Here is a 14,982-nt window from a genome sequence, read left to right on the forward strand (position 1 = left end):
GCATAGCCTAGCCTACGATACACATACACAGACATACACTTTTTTCCGTGCTTTGCATTTTGTATTTTTTTTTTGCTTTTAGCTTTTCCTTTTGCATTTTGTATTTTTTTTTTTCCTTAGATAGGCTAATCACTTCCACTATCACTTTTGGCCGTTTGGCCTTCTCACCTTCAACTCTTGGACTGCATGGTCGTTTTATAAAAAAAAACGAAGGGGTCTGCTTTTACCTCTTATTTTTTAAGTTGTTTCTGAAATGTGTTAGGCATATATCATTATAATAGGCACTCGCTCTCCCTGTATGCAATTTCTCAGAGTGTCTTTTTTTCAACAAAATCAGATGCTTTTTGCCACATGCCGAGGATCTCGCAAATTTCTCTTGAAATTAGCACCTCCTCTTCCTCGACCTCCTCACTGCCGAGTTCCTGCATCACCTCCATGTGGGCAACCTCCTGTAACTCCTTCAGCTCCTCCGTTGTCAGTTCTTCCGCATGTCTTCAACCAACTCCACAACATCTGCCTCATCTACCTCTAGCCCCAGGGAACGACCAATAGAAACTATTTCCTCTTCAACAGGTGGTTCTTGTGTTTGATTGAACCCCTCAAAGTCCTACTCTGCAACAACACTTGGCCATAGCTTTTTCCAGGATGAGTTCAAGGTTCTTCTGGTAACACCTTGCCAGGAAAGATCAATGAATTTAGGGCAGATTACGATAATATAATGGTCTTTCCAAAATTCTCTTAAAGTGAGGTTGGTGTTTTCAGTAACCTCGAAACACCATTTGAATAGGTGCTTTGTTTAGAGTTTTTTTAAATTTGATATCACTTGTTGGTCCATAGGCTGGAGGATAGATGTCGTGTTGGATGGCAGATACAACGCTTTAATGAAGTTATATTCATCCAAGATGTCATCCTCCCGGCCAGGAGCTTTGTCCAACAGGAGGAGACATTTAAGCGGGAGGCCATTTTCTGTTAAATATTTCTTAATAGCAGGACCAAAGGCTAGGTTCATCCACTCGATGAAGAACTGCCGTGTTACCCTGACCTTACTATTAGCACGCCACTTGACATGTAGCTTTTCTTTCAACACCTTATGGGCTTTAAAGGCTCTGGGATTCTCAGAGTGGTACACCAACAACAGCTTCACCTTACAATCGCCGGTAGTGTCGGCTCAAAGGACGAGAGTAAGCCTTCATAGGCTTATGTCTGGGAAGCTTCTTTTCCTCAGCGGTGATACAGGTCTTCCTTGGCATTTTTTTTTTCCAAAAAAGCCCTGTCTCATCCCAATTAAATACCTATTGAGGTATGTAGGCTTCCTGGGCAACAAGCGAAAGCGTTGAATAAATTCTTCAGCAGCGTTCACATCTGCACTTGCTGCTTTGCCATGCCTAACGACTAAGTGGATGCCAGTTCGTTTTTTTAAATTTTCGAACCAGCCACGGCTGGCTTTAAACTCATCTCTAGTGTCTTGCGATGACTCTCCTCCCGCCTCAGCTGCATCCCGTTTAATGGCATTGAAGATGACAACAGCAGTTTCAGAAATTATATTCCAGACTCTCCTAAGAAAGTAGTTCGAGGTAAGTATGTTAGGAAAAATACAAATTACTTAAAATTTGTGATTTTCTGTAAACGATTCACCAGCCAGTTCCTTTTCCTTTGTCCATGTCAAAAGTAGGCGCTCCATCTCATCATGCAAATGAGAACGCAACTTTGACATAACAGTTACGCCTTTATTGCGTCCTTTTGTTTGAGAATGGTGGATATGGTGGACGCATTGTGGCCAAATCACAGATTCTACACCTCGTTCATGCTTAACTATTATCTCATGCTTTATTTCCATGGAGATAATTTTCTTGTTTTTTTTTCTTATCCCCATCCTTATCCTTAGGACCCATGGTTTACATAATAAACGTTGATAAAATAAAGGAAAACCACGAGAATCGTAAACACCCAATAACACAATGTTTTCTATACGATGACAATGAACACAGTGGGAGAAAGAAGTTTAGGTAACCTCGGATGTCGAGTGAGCGTTCGGATTGACCCGGGTAGCCGAATAAACACTGCCACCTACCAATGGTGTCGTGTGGTTTTTGAAATCTTATGTTAAAAAAATTGTCGTATCTTAGGGCGTAAATATAGATACTGTACAATGTATCGCTGTATTTAAAAAAAATTGTATCTCAGTACATTATCTTCAAAAATAATTTCTTGCTTATATACTGTAGATTTCTAGGCTCTGGGGCCCATAGTGGCTGCAGAGCCGTAATCTAATTAACTTCTAGTTAAGTTGATCTTTAATGCCCTTATTTACAAGTATATGGGGTTTTAACAATTGATCTGGTATCAATCAAAGTATCATATAGATCAAGAAGTATAATTTAGACAAGCTACAGACCAGTATTTTTAATAGTTTTATTAAACAATCTGGAGTCTTGCATTTCAAAGGATATTTTGAGATGTTTGTTAAAAGAAATCTAAACCAGGTTAGTAAATATTAACCATGGAATATTGCCTTTGATAAAATTTATCATAGCTTTCTGTCACTGACGTCCCTTCCTCCTGTAAAGTTTGGGAATTAGCGATATGAATGTTGGGGGAAGTTCATAGAAATAAACAGATTTTCAATCATAAAATTTCTACTTTGAAACTGAAAAGGCAAAGAAACTGGCGCATCAGTTATCACTTATTGCTAGAATATTCTTTTCTATACTAAGGTCACATGTTTATTGCATCATCAGCCGTTGCTAGTCCACTGCAGAACAAAGGGCTCAGACATGTCCTTCCATTTGCGTCTGTTTATGGTCTTTCTATGCCAGTTAATGCCAGTAAACTTCCTTAGTTCATCGATCCATTGTCTTCTCTTCCTTCTCCTGCTTCTATTACAATCTCCAAGGACCCATTCTCTTATTCTTAATGTCTATCTATTGCCTGTCATTCTCATTATATGTTGTGCCCATGTCTATATCTTTTTTTCTTGCTAAGTGTTAGAATATCCTCTACTTTAATTTGCTCTCTTATCCATGTTGCTCTTATTCTGTCGCTGAGTATTATTTCCATCATTATTCTTTCTATAGCTTTGAGTTGTTCCTGATGTATAAGTTAATACCGGTAGGACCCTCTCATTGAATACATTTCTTATTAGAGAAAGTGGCATTTTACTTTTCATAATCGCAGTTTGTTTACCAAATGCTCTCCATTCCATACTTATCCTTCTTTTTAGTTTGGTCTTGTGTCCTGGGGAAACACTTACTGTGTAAGTATGTATATTCATTAACAATCTTTAGAGGCTCATTTCATAACTATTTGTCATCTGCATTTTCTTTTAAGATTTTAATTTTACTCATATTTCCAGTCCTACATTTCTCCTTCTTTCTTCAAATCTTCTATCATGTTCTGTAATTCCTCCCATGATTCACTAAACACAACTATGTCATCTGCAAATCTTAAGTTGCTAAGGTATTCCCAAATAATATTAATTCCTAAATTTTCCCAATCTAAATTTTCAAAAACTTCTAGTCATGCTGTGAATAATTTAAGAGAGATGGGGTCTCCCTGTTTAACTCTTTTCTCAATCTGAATATTCTCACTTTCTTTATGCCCCTGCAGCCGCGGGGGCATAACAATAATTAGAATAGCGCCAACATATCCCTGCATGTCGTAAGAGGTGACTAAAAGGTACGGGACGAGGGGGCTGAGAACCCCCTTTCCTGTATTATATACTCCTGTGAGACATCGAAGAGGTGGAGCTTGGGGGAGAGTGACTGCTCCCTGCACTCTAGTTTTGGTGTGTGTGAATGTGCGTGGATGTAGTACGATAGAGAGTAAAAGATGTGAGATTGGAAGTATGTTTAGGAATAGAAGGATGGATATATTGGCTTTGTGTGAGACAAAGATAAAAGGGAAGGGTCAAGTGATGTTTGGTGAAACGACTGGTAGAGTGTCTGGGATTGAAAGGGGAAGAGCAAGAGAGGGTGTGGTTTATTGCTGAGTGAATGGATGACAGGTAAAGTAGTGGAATGGAAGGAGATATGTAGCTTAATGTGGGTAGGGAATGTTGGGCTTTTGTTAGTGCGTATAGGCCAGGTTGTAAGAAAAGTGAAGAGGAGCGGCGTGAGTCCTGGAATGAGTTAACTAGGTGTGTAGAACTGGGTAGAAGGAATTATGTAGTTTTCATGGGTTACTTAAATGCTAGAGTGGGCGCTGGAGATGTAGAAGGTGTCATTGGGAAGTATGGCGTACCAGGTGAAAATGAGAGTGGTGAGAGACTGGTAGATATGTGTGTTGAGCAAGAGATGGTGAATAGTTCTATCTTTTTCAAAAAGAAGATGAAAACAAGGGTAAGAGTGGCAAATAGAAGAGTGGTAGAAGGGCGTGAATGGATTGTGTTTTGATAACTAAAAGAATGTTTGGAAGATTGAAAGACGTGCACGTGTTTAGGGGTATGGCTAACGGTATGTCTGATCGTTTTTTGGTGGAGGGAAAATTAGTTGTAGCAAAAGAGTTAGGCGGATATAAAAGGGAGCTAGTGAGGGTTGAAAAGTTAATAAAACCGGGGGGTAAAAAGTGAATATCAAGAAAGGTTGAATGTCATATGACAGAGTGAAAGTAAGAGAAACTGGTAATTTAGAGGAGTGGAAGTTAGTAAAAGGAAACTTTGTTGGGATTGCAAGTGATGTGTGGGGCAAGAAGTTTGTTGGAGGCAGCATGAGGAAGGGTAGTGAATGGTGGAATGAAGGAGTGAAGGTAAAAGTGGAAGAGAAAAGAATGCATTTGAAGAATGGCTGCAGAGTAATAGTGTAGAGAAATATGAAAGATAGAGAGAGAAAAATGTGGAAGTAAAGCGCAAGGCAACCGAGGCAAAGAGGGCGGCTGACCTGAGGTGGGGTCAGTGATTGGGTCGTTCATATGAGGAGAGTAAGAAGTTTGGAAAGAAGTGAAGAGAGTAATGTAAGCTGGTTCGAGAATTGAAGAGACAGTGAAAGATGGAAATGGAAGGTTGTTAAAAGGAGAGTAGGCAAGGAAAAGGTGGGTGGAATATTTTGAAAGTTTACTGAATGTTAAGTATAATAGGGAGGCAGTTATAATTGCTGTTGCAGGTGTTGAGGTGCCAGTGATTGGAGATGAGAATGAGAGAGAGATTACAAGAGAGGAAGTGAGGAGAGCACTAGATGAAATGAGAGTAGGAAAAGCACCTGGTATGGATGGTGTGAAAGCTGAAATGTTAAAGGAAAGGGGGTGTGACTGTACTTGAATGGTTGGTGAGATTGTTTAATATGGTTTTTATGTTGTCACTGGTACCAGTAGATTGGGTTTGTGCATGTATTGTACCACTATATAAGGGTAAGGGACATGTGCATGAGTGTTGTAATTCAAGGGGTATTAGTTTGTTGAGTGTGGTTTGAAAAGTTTATGGTAGAGTGCTGATTAATAAGATTAAGTATAAAACAGAGAGTGCAATCTTAGAAGTACAGGGTGGTTTTAAAAGAGGTAGGGGTTGTATGAAACAGATTTTTACAGTAAGGCAGATATGCGAGAAATATTTAGCAAAAGGTAAGGAGGTGTATGTTGCATTTATGGATCTGGAGAAAGCGTATGATAAGAGTTGATGGGGAAGCAATGTGGAATGTGATGAGGTTATATGGAGTTGGTGGAAGGTTGTTGCAACCAGTGAAAAGTTTTTATAAAGGTAGTAAAGCATGTGTTAGGATAGGAAATGAAGCGAGCGATTGGGTTCCGGTGAGAATGGGGCTGAGACAGGGATGTGTGATGTCGCCATGGTTGTTTAACTTGTATGTTGATGGAGTGGTGAGAGAGGTGAATACTCGAGTACTTGGACGAGGATTGAAGTTGTTAGTCGAGAATGATCATGAATGGGAGGTAAATCAGTTGTTTGCAGATGATACTGTACTGGTTGCAGACATGGAAGGGAAGCTTGGCCGATTAGTGACAGAATTTGGAAGGGTATGTGAGAGAAGGAAGTTGAGAGTTAATGTGGGTAAGAGTAAGGTTATGAGATGTACTAGAAGGAAAGGTGGTGCGAGGTTGTATGTCATGTTGAATGGAGAGTTACTTGAAGAGAAGGATCAGTTTAAGTACTTAGGGTCTGTTGTTGCAGTAAATGGTGAAGTGGAAGCAGATGTACGTCAGAGAGTGAATGAAGGATGCAAAGTGTTGGGGGCAGTGAAGGGAGTGGTAAAGAATAGAGGGTTGGGCATGAATGTAAAGAGAGTTCTGTATGAGAAAGTGATTGTACCAACTGTGATGTATGGATCGGAGTTGTGGGGAATGAAAGTGACGGAGAGACAGAAATTGAATGTGTTTTGAGATGAAGTGTCGGAGGAGTATGGCTGGTGTTTTGGCCATGTTGAGAGAATGGAAAATGGCTGTCTGCTAAAGAAGGTGATGAATGCAAGAGTTGATGGGAGAAGTACAAGAGGAAGGCCAAGGTTTGGGTGGATGGATGGAATGAAAAAAGCTCCTGAGTGATAGGTGGATAGATATAAAAGAGCGTGCTAGAAATAGGAATGAATGGCGAGCGATTATGATGCAGTTCCGGTAGGCCCTGCTGCTTGCTCCGGTTGCCTTGGATGACTGCGGAGGTAGCAGCAGTATGGGATTTAGCGTTATGAAGCTTCCTCCGTTGTGGATAACGGGGGAGGGTGGGCTGTGGCACCCTAGCAGTACCAGTCAAACTCGATTGAGTCCCTCGTCAGGCTGGTAGGAGCGTAGTGAAGAAAGGTCCCCTTTTTTTCATTTGTTTGATGTCGGTTTTAGAATGGCCGTGTTTTAGCCTAAGATTTTTTTTGACAATCAAAAGCATTTTCAGTCTTTAAATGCCATGAATAGTGGTATGTTATACTCGGTTGATTTTCCAATAGCTGGTTAATTACATGGATATGGTCAGTTGTTAAATACCCACTTCTAAAGCCTGCCTGTTCTCTTGGTTGATTAAAGTTTAATTTTCTTTATATTTGGCCTAATATGATCTCTTTAAATATTTTATATATTACGGAGAGTAATCTTATTGGGCTGTAATTTTTCAAATCATTTTGATCTCCCCTTTTTTTTTTTGAGTTAGTATAAAGGATGAAGTTTTTCCAAGCTGTAGGTGTAGACCATTCTTGCAGAAATTTGGTCTAGAGTTCAGCCAGTTTCAGTACTATGAAATCTCCATCAATTATTGAATCAATTGTTATGCCATCTTATCCTGCTGCTGTGCCTCTTTTCATTCCTTTTAATGCATTCTTTACTTTTCCTACGTTTACATTTGGTACTGGCTTAGGTGTTTTGTTATTTTGATTGGTTTAGTTATTTCTTAAATTACTGTTGTTTAGCATTGTATAGAAATCCTCTGCAATTTTTATCCCCATCTATATTGTGGATATTTTCATCTTTTAAAGCTAACATCTATTGATACCTTGTTCCAAGTTTTTTTTTTTTTTTTTTTTTTTTTTTCATCAATTTGATGCTTCTTCCTTTCTTTAGTGTTTCCTCAATTTTGGTCTGACTGTGTTTACAAATATCTTGGGTTTTTAGTTTACCTTTTATTTTGGATATTTCAGCAAATTCTATTTCATCTCCTTTCTAATTTTTTTCTTTTCTGATAGTTTTTCTTGATCTTGTTTAGGAACTCTTCCACCCATCTCTTGTGCTGATTCCAATACAAATTTTGTCAAATTACTGTTCATTTCTTTTTTCACATGCTTCCATTTCATCTTGTAGCTGGGAGTACTTATTTTGTATTGCTAAACTAAACTCATCAGATTTTTCTCTTATTACAGGAGTGTTTATTTTCTGTCTTAAAATTAATTTTTCTTTCCTTAGATTTAAAAACAATTTTCTTTTCACCATTTGATGATTGATTCACTTTAACTTGTTCAACAGTGTTACATCTTTAACTAAATTGACTTTTTCACCGAGAATCAAATAGATTTAATTTTTTGTTTCCTCATGTCTATTTCCTTTGTTACTTTTTATAAAAGGTGTTCATGATTATAAGATTGTTTCTTTCAGCAAATTTGATATGGTTCTTTCAGCAAATTTGACAAGCATGTCTCCTCTGTTATTCCTTGTGCCTACTCCAAATTTACCTACTGCTGATTTTTCCCCTCTTCTAAATCTCCCAAAACAAAACAAATGTAAATCAAGTCGTGTGTTTTCATGGGTATTTCTTCCATTTTATGGGATGTTGGTGCATACTGTATGTTTGAATGGTCTTCAGTTTATACTTCTTATTTAGTTTGATGTGTTAATTGAAGGGAAACAAAATAGGAAAATTTTTAGGTGTTGAAATTTTTGCGGGTGAAGGTCGAATAAGCAAAGCTTCTTTGGAAGAAGCAATATGAACATCAGGCGAGTATAGAAATAATTAATTTTATAATAACTTTTGTTTGCATATTTATTTTTAATAATCTCTTAATATATCTTAGGAGCTTCATATGTAGACTTTATGGCTAGTTATTGTAACAGTTGTGTAAGTCATTTCAGGCTTTGATTTTTTTATAATTCCTATAAGAGTTCCTTGGACAGATGATTTAGCAATAACTTAATTACTCGTGTATTTAACCTATATTTTTAGTCTTAATTACTCAGTATCTACTAGGGTGTGTAGTAGTTATAATTTGAGGGAACTAACGTGTAAACTAATGTTTTTACAGGGATAAATCAGAAACTCTCAAGGAACTAACAGATGAGGAACGAAGAGAATTAAATAGTTCGGAGAATCGACGCCTTAACCGTGATCTGCAGTATTCATGTCCCAGTTCAACTACAAATTACAGTAACATTAGATCTAAAGAAAGAGGTTTGAAAATATACTTAAACCATGATGATTAGAATATGCTAAGATGCTCTGTAAAACAAGGTGTGAAGTTTTGTCAAAGGAAGTACAGCTTTAAGTTAACGGACAGTACTGTACTGTAGGCTTATAACTATAACTGCCTCATCTTTATTTGGAAATTAAATTCAAACTTTAATATTTCACTTTTGTTTTCAAGAATGAAAAGTATCCACAATGCATATTTTGTGTATATTTTTATGATTATATTTCCTCCGATATATTACACTGTTCAGTGCAGCATATAGGTAAATCTCCTCCAGCTTATGTACCTAAAATTAAGGGTAAACTGTAGTACTGTTGTAAATGTCATAAAAACTGTGATGTATTTTGAGTCTCATGGCTACATTCTTTGGCTCTAAGAAATGTTGTAATTCACTTAGGTACAAAGCTTCCACAGCTGTTTTACTAAATGACAAATCTTGTGTTACATATCTTGGGGTAACATTCTAAAAATTCAAAAGTAAATTTTTACCCTAGTAGAGTTGTTTCTTGAAGTTATTTAACAGGACAACTTCGTGTAGTGAGATATATAAATATTGTCAATGATTAGTAACTCTCTAGCAATATGTTTATTAGACTTAGGTTAGATATGGAGTATGCTGAAGAAAGATCCTATCTAATCATTGCAAAGTTAGTGTATAAAATAAAAAATATAATGAAAGGCTTTATGGTGAAATGATGATTATATTTTCTCACTGAATTAATATGTCATTTTTAAGTGACCATTGGTGGCTGGAAACGTTGCTTCTACTTGTATAGTATATAAAAAAAGAACTTGCAAAAGCTAGCAGGAATTCTATAAGAAGACAATCTGTGTGGTTAAGTTTTGTGTGCTTGTTCAATCTGTCCCCCCTGTTTTCTTTCATTGCTCAGTGGGTATGTGAAGATTGTTACAAATACTTGTTACTCTCAATGTAATTTTACCTCATCATTTTAGTTACTAGCAAAAAGCTGGTTTTCACAATGCAGGTAAGTCATGATGTTAATATCACCACAAAAATATGAATAATTATATAATGATTTCATTGCAAACTTAACTTGGTTGATGATTATGTTTAGGCAATGCTGTATAGTGCATAATAATTTGCTGCTCAAGTAGAAGTCTGTATATGCTGGCTGTGATTTTATGTATATTTCCTGTTATGTCCTGAAAAATATGTGCTACTTATGTCACATTCCAAATTTAGGCTATGATACTGCCTGGTTTGTTGTCTTTAAACATTTTGCCTTGGGCAGATTGCATTCCACTTATGGTCATAGCCCCTTAGGTATTTTCTAAGTTTTGTTTCTGTTACCTGAAATGGATGCAATAATGTACAGTATTATTTTCTCCAAATTCTTTCACAAAGGAAACTACATTTTTAAAAAGAAAATTCTTAGCGCTCTACTTTCCCCTATTAACATTATAGAAAATATTAAATGTAACCATTCATTTGACATACAAGTAACAGTATTAAGGAATAATTTTTCCCTCTCTTTTCTTCCAAGTTTTTGAATCCCAAAGCATTCAGCGCTATTGTTCCTATTTAGTTATAGAAAACCATCCTTTGCCATAGATTTTTTTTTCAACATTTAAATATAATACAATTTGGTTACTTCAGGTTTCTTTATCTTAACCAATATCAAAATTTTATAACTAAAAATTTTGAGATATAAAAGAATCTAATCTGAAATATTCTCATCATGGTATAGGATTGTAATTGAATATTATAGCAGTGACGTGATTGTGGATGTAGAAAGTGTTATCCTTCGTTCAAAATCTAATGTGATATTCAACTTTTCTTGTGATTGATTGACCATGTAAGAATTTTTTAATCACAGCGAATACAGTGTTGCCATAATGCATTCATCTTCCAATATTTAGAGCTTGTAGTTTATTGTTACTCTACTGTATTCAATTGTTGTTGTATTATACCTTGTATCCTTCAAGACATTCTCTTTGATAAGACAAGTTGTCAAATGGTAAGTTTTTCTCTTGAATAGTAATGGCTGTCATTACTGTTAGGTTTATTGCAGGAAATTTCTTGTAATCCTAATCTTCCATCTTGTGGGAATCAGATTTTTTTTAAGTAGACATAACCTATTTTTATATTGGTCATATTCTTAATGATTAAATTATCAATATCTGTCATTCATGCACTGTAATGTACTTCCAGCGTAAGACCACCTAAGAATCAGAAGTTTTGTAAATTGTAACGAAAATGATGATTGGTTGATTGAAAGCTGTATAAGGTTGCAGCATCAGTGGCTAAAGCTGAATAGAAACACAAATAGAAAGACAAATAAGCCTGGTTTTAAAAATTACTATTGTTGGTGTGTAAGTGTAGATGTGCTTTGCATCAAAGCTTTTTATCACTGCATCCCATTTTATTAGATCTTCACCCTACTAATAAGCACTTCTGAAGTACACAAAAATTTCTGCGTGGTTTGTCTTCTATATTTTTTACCATTTTGTAATCTTCAATTTGTAATATACTTTCATTTTTATGCAATTGCTAATTGGATTGATAGCCACCAGTGATCACTTTCTGCAACACAACTCCAAATTGTAAGGCAAGTATTCTTGTTGCTGTATGATTTTCCATGCAACATTGTAAGAAACATGCTTATCAGCTCTTGGTGTTATTTTAAATAACAAAAGTCGTAAGAGCTTTGTGATCATATGTGCTACAATTCAGCTTCAAGAATGCAGCATGTAGATATAAGAGTAATTTCAGTTATTAGGTATGTGCAATAGAAAAAAGCTAATCTAGTACAATTTTGATCGAATGGTGTATTGTATCTCAAAAGTCAAAAATATGAAATAACTTTCGGAACAAAATTGAATGGTTTTAAATTTTTGCTAAAAATGGGGTAAACTGCCTTAGGAAGGTTGTATGTGAACTTAATTCTATTTCAGCTCATCACCCTTTTGGGTATTTGTAAATAAATGTCCCCAACCATTTTTTTTCTGCATTAGTGTATTAAATGTGCATGTCCCTTGTTTGAATGAGATAAACAGCTGGAACTGTGGTGATGTGTTCGATACGTGGGTAAATCTTAGTTCCCACCTTGTACATACAACCAGAGTATGACTGACTTTGTTTTGGGGCAAATGCACTGTGTACAGTGATATATTTTTTCTCTCTATCTTCTTTTTATTGTTAGGTAAATCCTGTATATAGTTACCAGAGGTATGAATCCCAGTCTTAACAAGCCTCTTAGGTGTCTGTCATCATTCTTAAATGGCTGTCACCCAATTCTGCCAATGCCTTGTATTATAATTGTACTTGTCACTTTATATACAGCTATATCTCATTTCCCTGTATTGGATATATGGGGGTTACTATAAGTTTTTATACATTTGAAAAGTTACCCTGGTATTCACTTTTAAAGTACTTTGAATTACAAAGTATTGTTTACACAAGCCCTAGTCCATGTTCACAATTACTACGGTGTTATTGTATATTATGTGCATATGTTATTTATTGTTTATGTTTTGTTAATTTCTGGGGAAAATGTGTTTTTGGGATACTGTTCAAATAGTTAAGTGCACAGAGCACAAGGAGAAAGTTTGATATTTTAGCTGGGACAGAACAGTATTTTGGAGATTACATGAATTGGTCAATTACTGGTAGGAAATGTGCTTGATTAGACAGTTTTAAGAGATAGTTATGAATACAAGGGCTTATTTATTATCTTATATTTTAGGCTTGGAAACCAAATCATTACCAAGATTAAATGCCTGTGTGAATGAGAGTATATGTATATAAATATTTATGAATGAATGGAGTAGTGAATGGATTTGTAATTTAAACATAAGCCTGCAAAGTTGTGTAAGATGGCTAAACTGTAATAAAACAAATTATTTGTGGAAGGTAACCGAGTAACTAAGAACTTTTTATGGCTTTTATATTAGCATTTCCTTTTTGTTACTTCACTAAACAAGTGATTTTTTCCCCATTTTATTCAATTTCCTGATTTTGTAGAGGCTATACATACTTGAAGTGACAGATTTCCATCACAATTTTCAAGTTTTAGCCAAGCTCCTAATAAATATGGTTGTCAGTAATACTTTGTTTTACCTATGAAAATGTGTTTTACATGCTCAAGAAGATTGACCATTAGGTTTTAGTGAAAACAAAAATATTGTTATAATAATTTATATGATAAACATACTGTATATACAGGGCAAAGTTTATGAAAGATTTAAATACTACGAATCCTCCTCCTTTCCTTGAAGACACTTAGCTGACGGACTGTAAAGAGAAAAAAAAGATTGCGTTACATATGAAAACATATTCATAAAACTGACAACCCTACAAATTTTATACATTATTTTTCCTAGTTTTACAATCCAGTCATTTAAACGAGGTTTCCTGTTTGGCTACAACAAGAATTAAAGAAATCGTCGTTGAATTCTGGTAACTTATGGTTACAGCTACTTTCATAGGACTGGTATAAACCACTTCACTTCGACTAAATTGATTTGATTCCCACCCCCAACAATACCCGGCTGCCATCTTGACCTCAGGTCATCAGTTCTCGCTCCAACCTTCGCCCACTCTGAGTGCCAGTTCACCAGGGGACCGATGGGAGGGCCATAACCCGAAAGTAGTTTGAGGTAAATAGTATCTTTAGGAAAAATAGAAATTACTTAAATTACCTCTATGCCACAGGAATCCCTACCCAATCCTGGCCGCTGGGTGGGCAGCCGATGGACCGGCCAGAGAGACCCGGGAGCAGACCACGGGCCCCGCTCTCCTCGGGGACCCCTGTCCAACGGGCAGCCCCTGCTGCAGTGGGAACGGGGGAACCCCTACTGGCCTTCTTTGGTGAATGGGAACTGCCATGTCTGCAATACCGCCTGTTCCTGCTGCTGCGGCGCCTGTGCCACCTCCGGGGCGACCTAGAATATTTTCTAGAGTACCTCAAGAAAGACCGCGAACGGCTCCTCTTGCGTCCCCTGCGCCTTCTCTCACGGGAGGAGGAACTCTCCGCGGAAGTCCCGTCCATAGATCGATCTCCGTCGGAGGAAGAAGGCATACGTTGGCTCTCTTTTTGTAAGGTTTGTCATCCTGCGGGGTCACTGACCCGGTCTTCCCCACCACAGGAGTTGCCGACCCGACCGAGGGAGACGGTTCAGGGTGGGTGCATCACACTCCAAGGTCTCCTTCGTCCCAAGGCTGCTCGACGAACTACCCGGGGTTCTTGGCACGGTCAACCAGGGTGGCGGAACAGCATCGGAAGAGCCCTTCACACAACGCTCACGATATGGATCGCACGTTCCCGATGATGGACCTGGAACAATACACAGAGAAGGCAGATCAGTTACCGGGGTTACAGCCGGAACCGCTACCAAGGGGGCACCTCCGCACCACGAGTTTGGGCTACAAACTCCTCCATGGAGAGGGTACCCACAAGGCGCAAGCGCGCGCCCACAAAGAAAATACCAAGGGATCTGCCGCAGGGGCCTCACCCGACGAAACAACAGGCTCAACAATCGGTTGAGGCCCAGCAACAGACTCGCCTACGGCCCCACCATGGACGGGGACTGGGGATGACCTTTGGGACTTCACCTGTACCGGTGATGTCCTGGCAGAGGACGACTCTACCGAGATTTCCCTTCACATAGTACGTTTCTCCTTCTTGGCCTTCTTCATCCCGACTAACTTCCATTGCCAGTCGGGCCAAACAACGCATTCAGGGCAAAAAGAATCCTTCGCGCACCTTTGTCCCAAACACGTGGAACAAAGGGAATGTGGGTCAACCTCTTCCTTGGACAAAAAAAAAGAGCCACACGCTTTCTCCGCAGAAGGCCCAGGCCAACGACGATGAGCCTCCATCACAGGGCAATAATACACACACAGGGAAAGAAAGGACACCTGAAAATATAAGGGAACACAGAGAACACAAGGAGACCACGAAGTCAGGGTCAGAGCGTGAGCGAGGTCGGGATGTGTGCACGTAGTGACCGACCAGCGAGAACTAAGGACCTGAGGACAAGATGGTGCGAGCATTGTGGGGGTGGGAATCGAGTCAATTTGGTCAGAGCAGCGTAGTTTATACCAGTCATCCTATGAAAGTAGTTCGAGGTAAGTATATCTTGTCGGAACAAACATATTTATCAAATTCAAATTTGTAGTTAGTTCCTTCGCAGAATA

General features: G+C 37.9%; 1 protein-coding gene across 14 annotated transcripts in view; it reads left to right on the forward strand.

The window, feature by feature from the left end:
* Nucleotides 1-12,886, forward strand: part of LOC137617207 (ubiquitin carboxyl-terminal hydrolase 47-like) — a 143,792-nt gene extending 130,906 nt beyond the window's left edge. For all 14 annotated transcript variants that reach the window (XM_068347126.1, XM_068347129.1, XM_068347127.1 and 11 more), the window contains one exon: nucleotides 8,658-12,886. In XM_068347126.1, coding sequence (XP_068203227.1) covers nucleotides 8,658-8,835 — 178 coding nt within the window. In that variant the 3' untranslated portion in view covers nucleotides 8,836-12,886. The remainder of the gene's footprint in view (nucleotides 1-8,657) is intronic.
* Nucleotides 12,887-14,982: the final 2,096 nt, after the last annotated feature.

This window comes from Palaemon carinicauda, chromosome 23 (assembly GCF_036898095.1).
Source record: "Palaemon carinicauda isolate YSFRI2023 chromosome 23, ASM3689809v2, whole genome shotgun sequence".
NCBI lineage: Eukaryota > Metazoa > Arthropoda > Malacostraca > Decapoda > Palaemonidae > Palaemon > Palaemon carinicauda.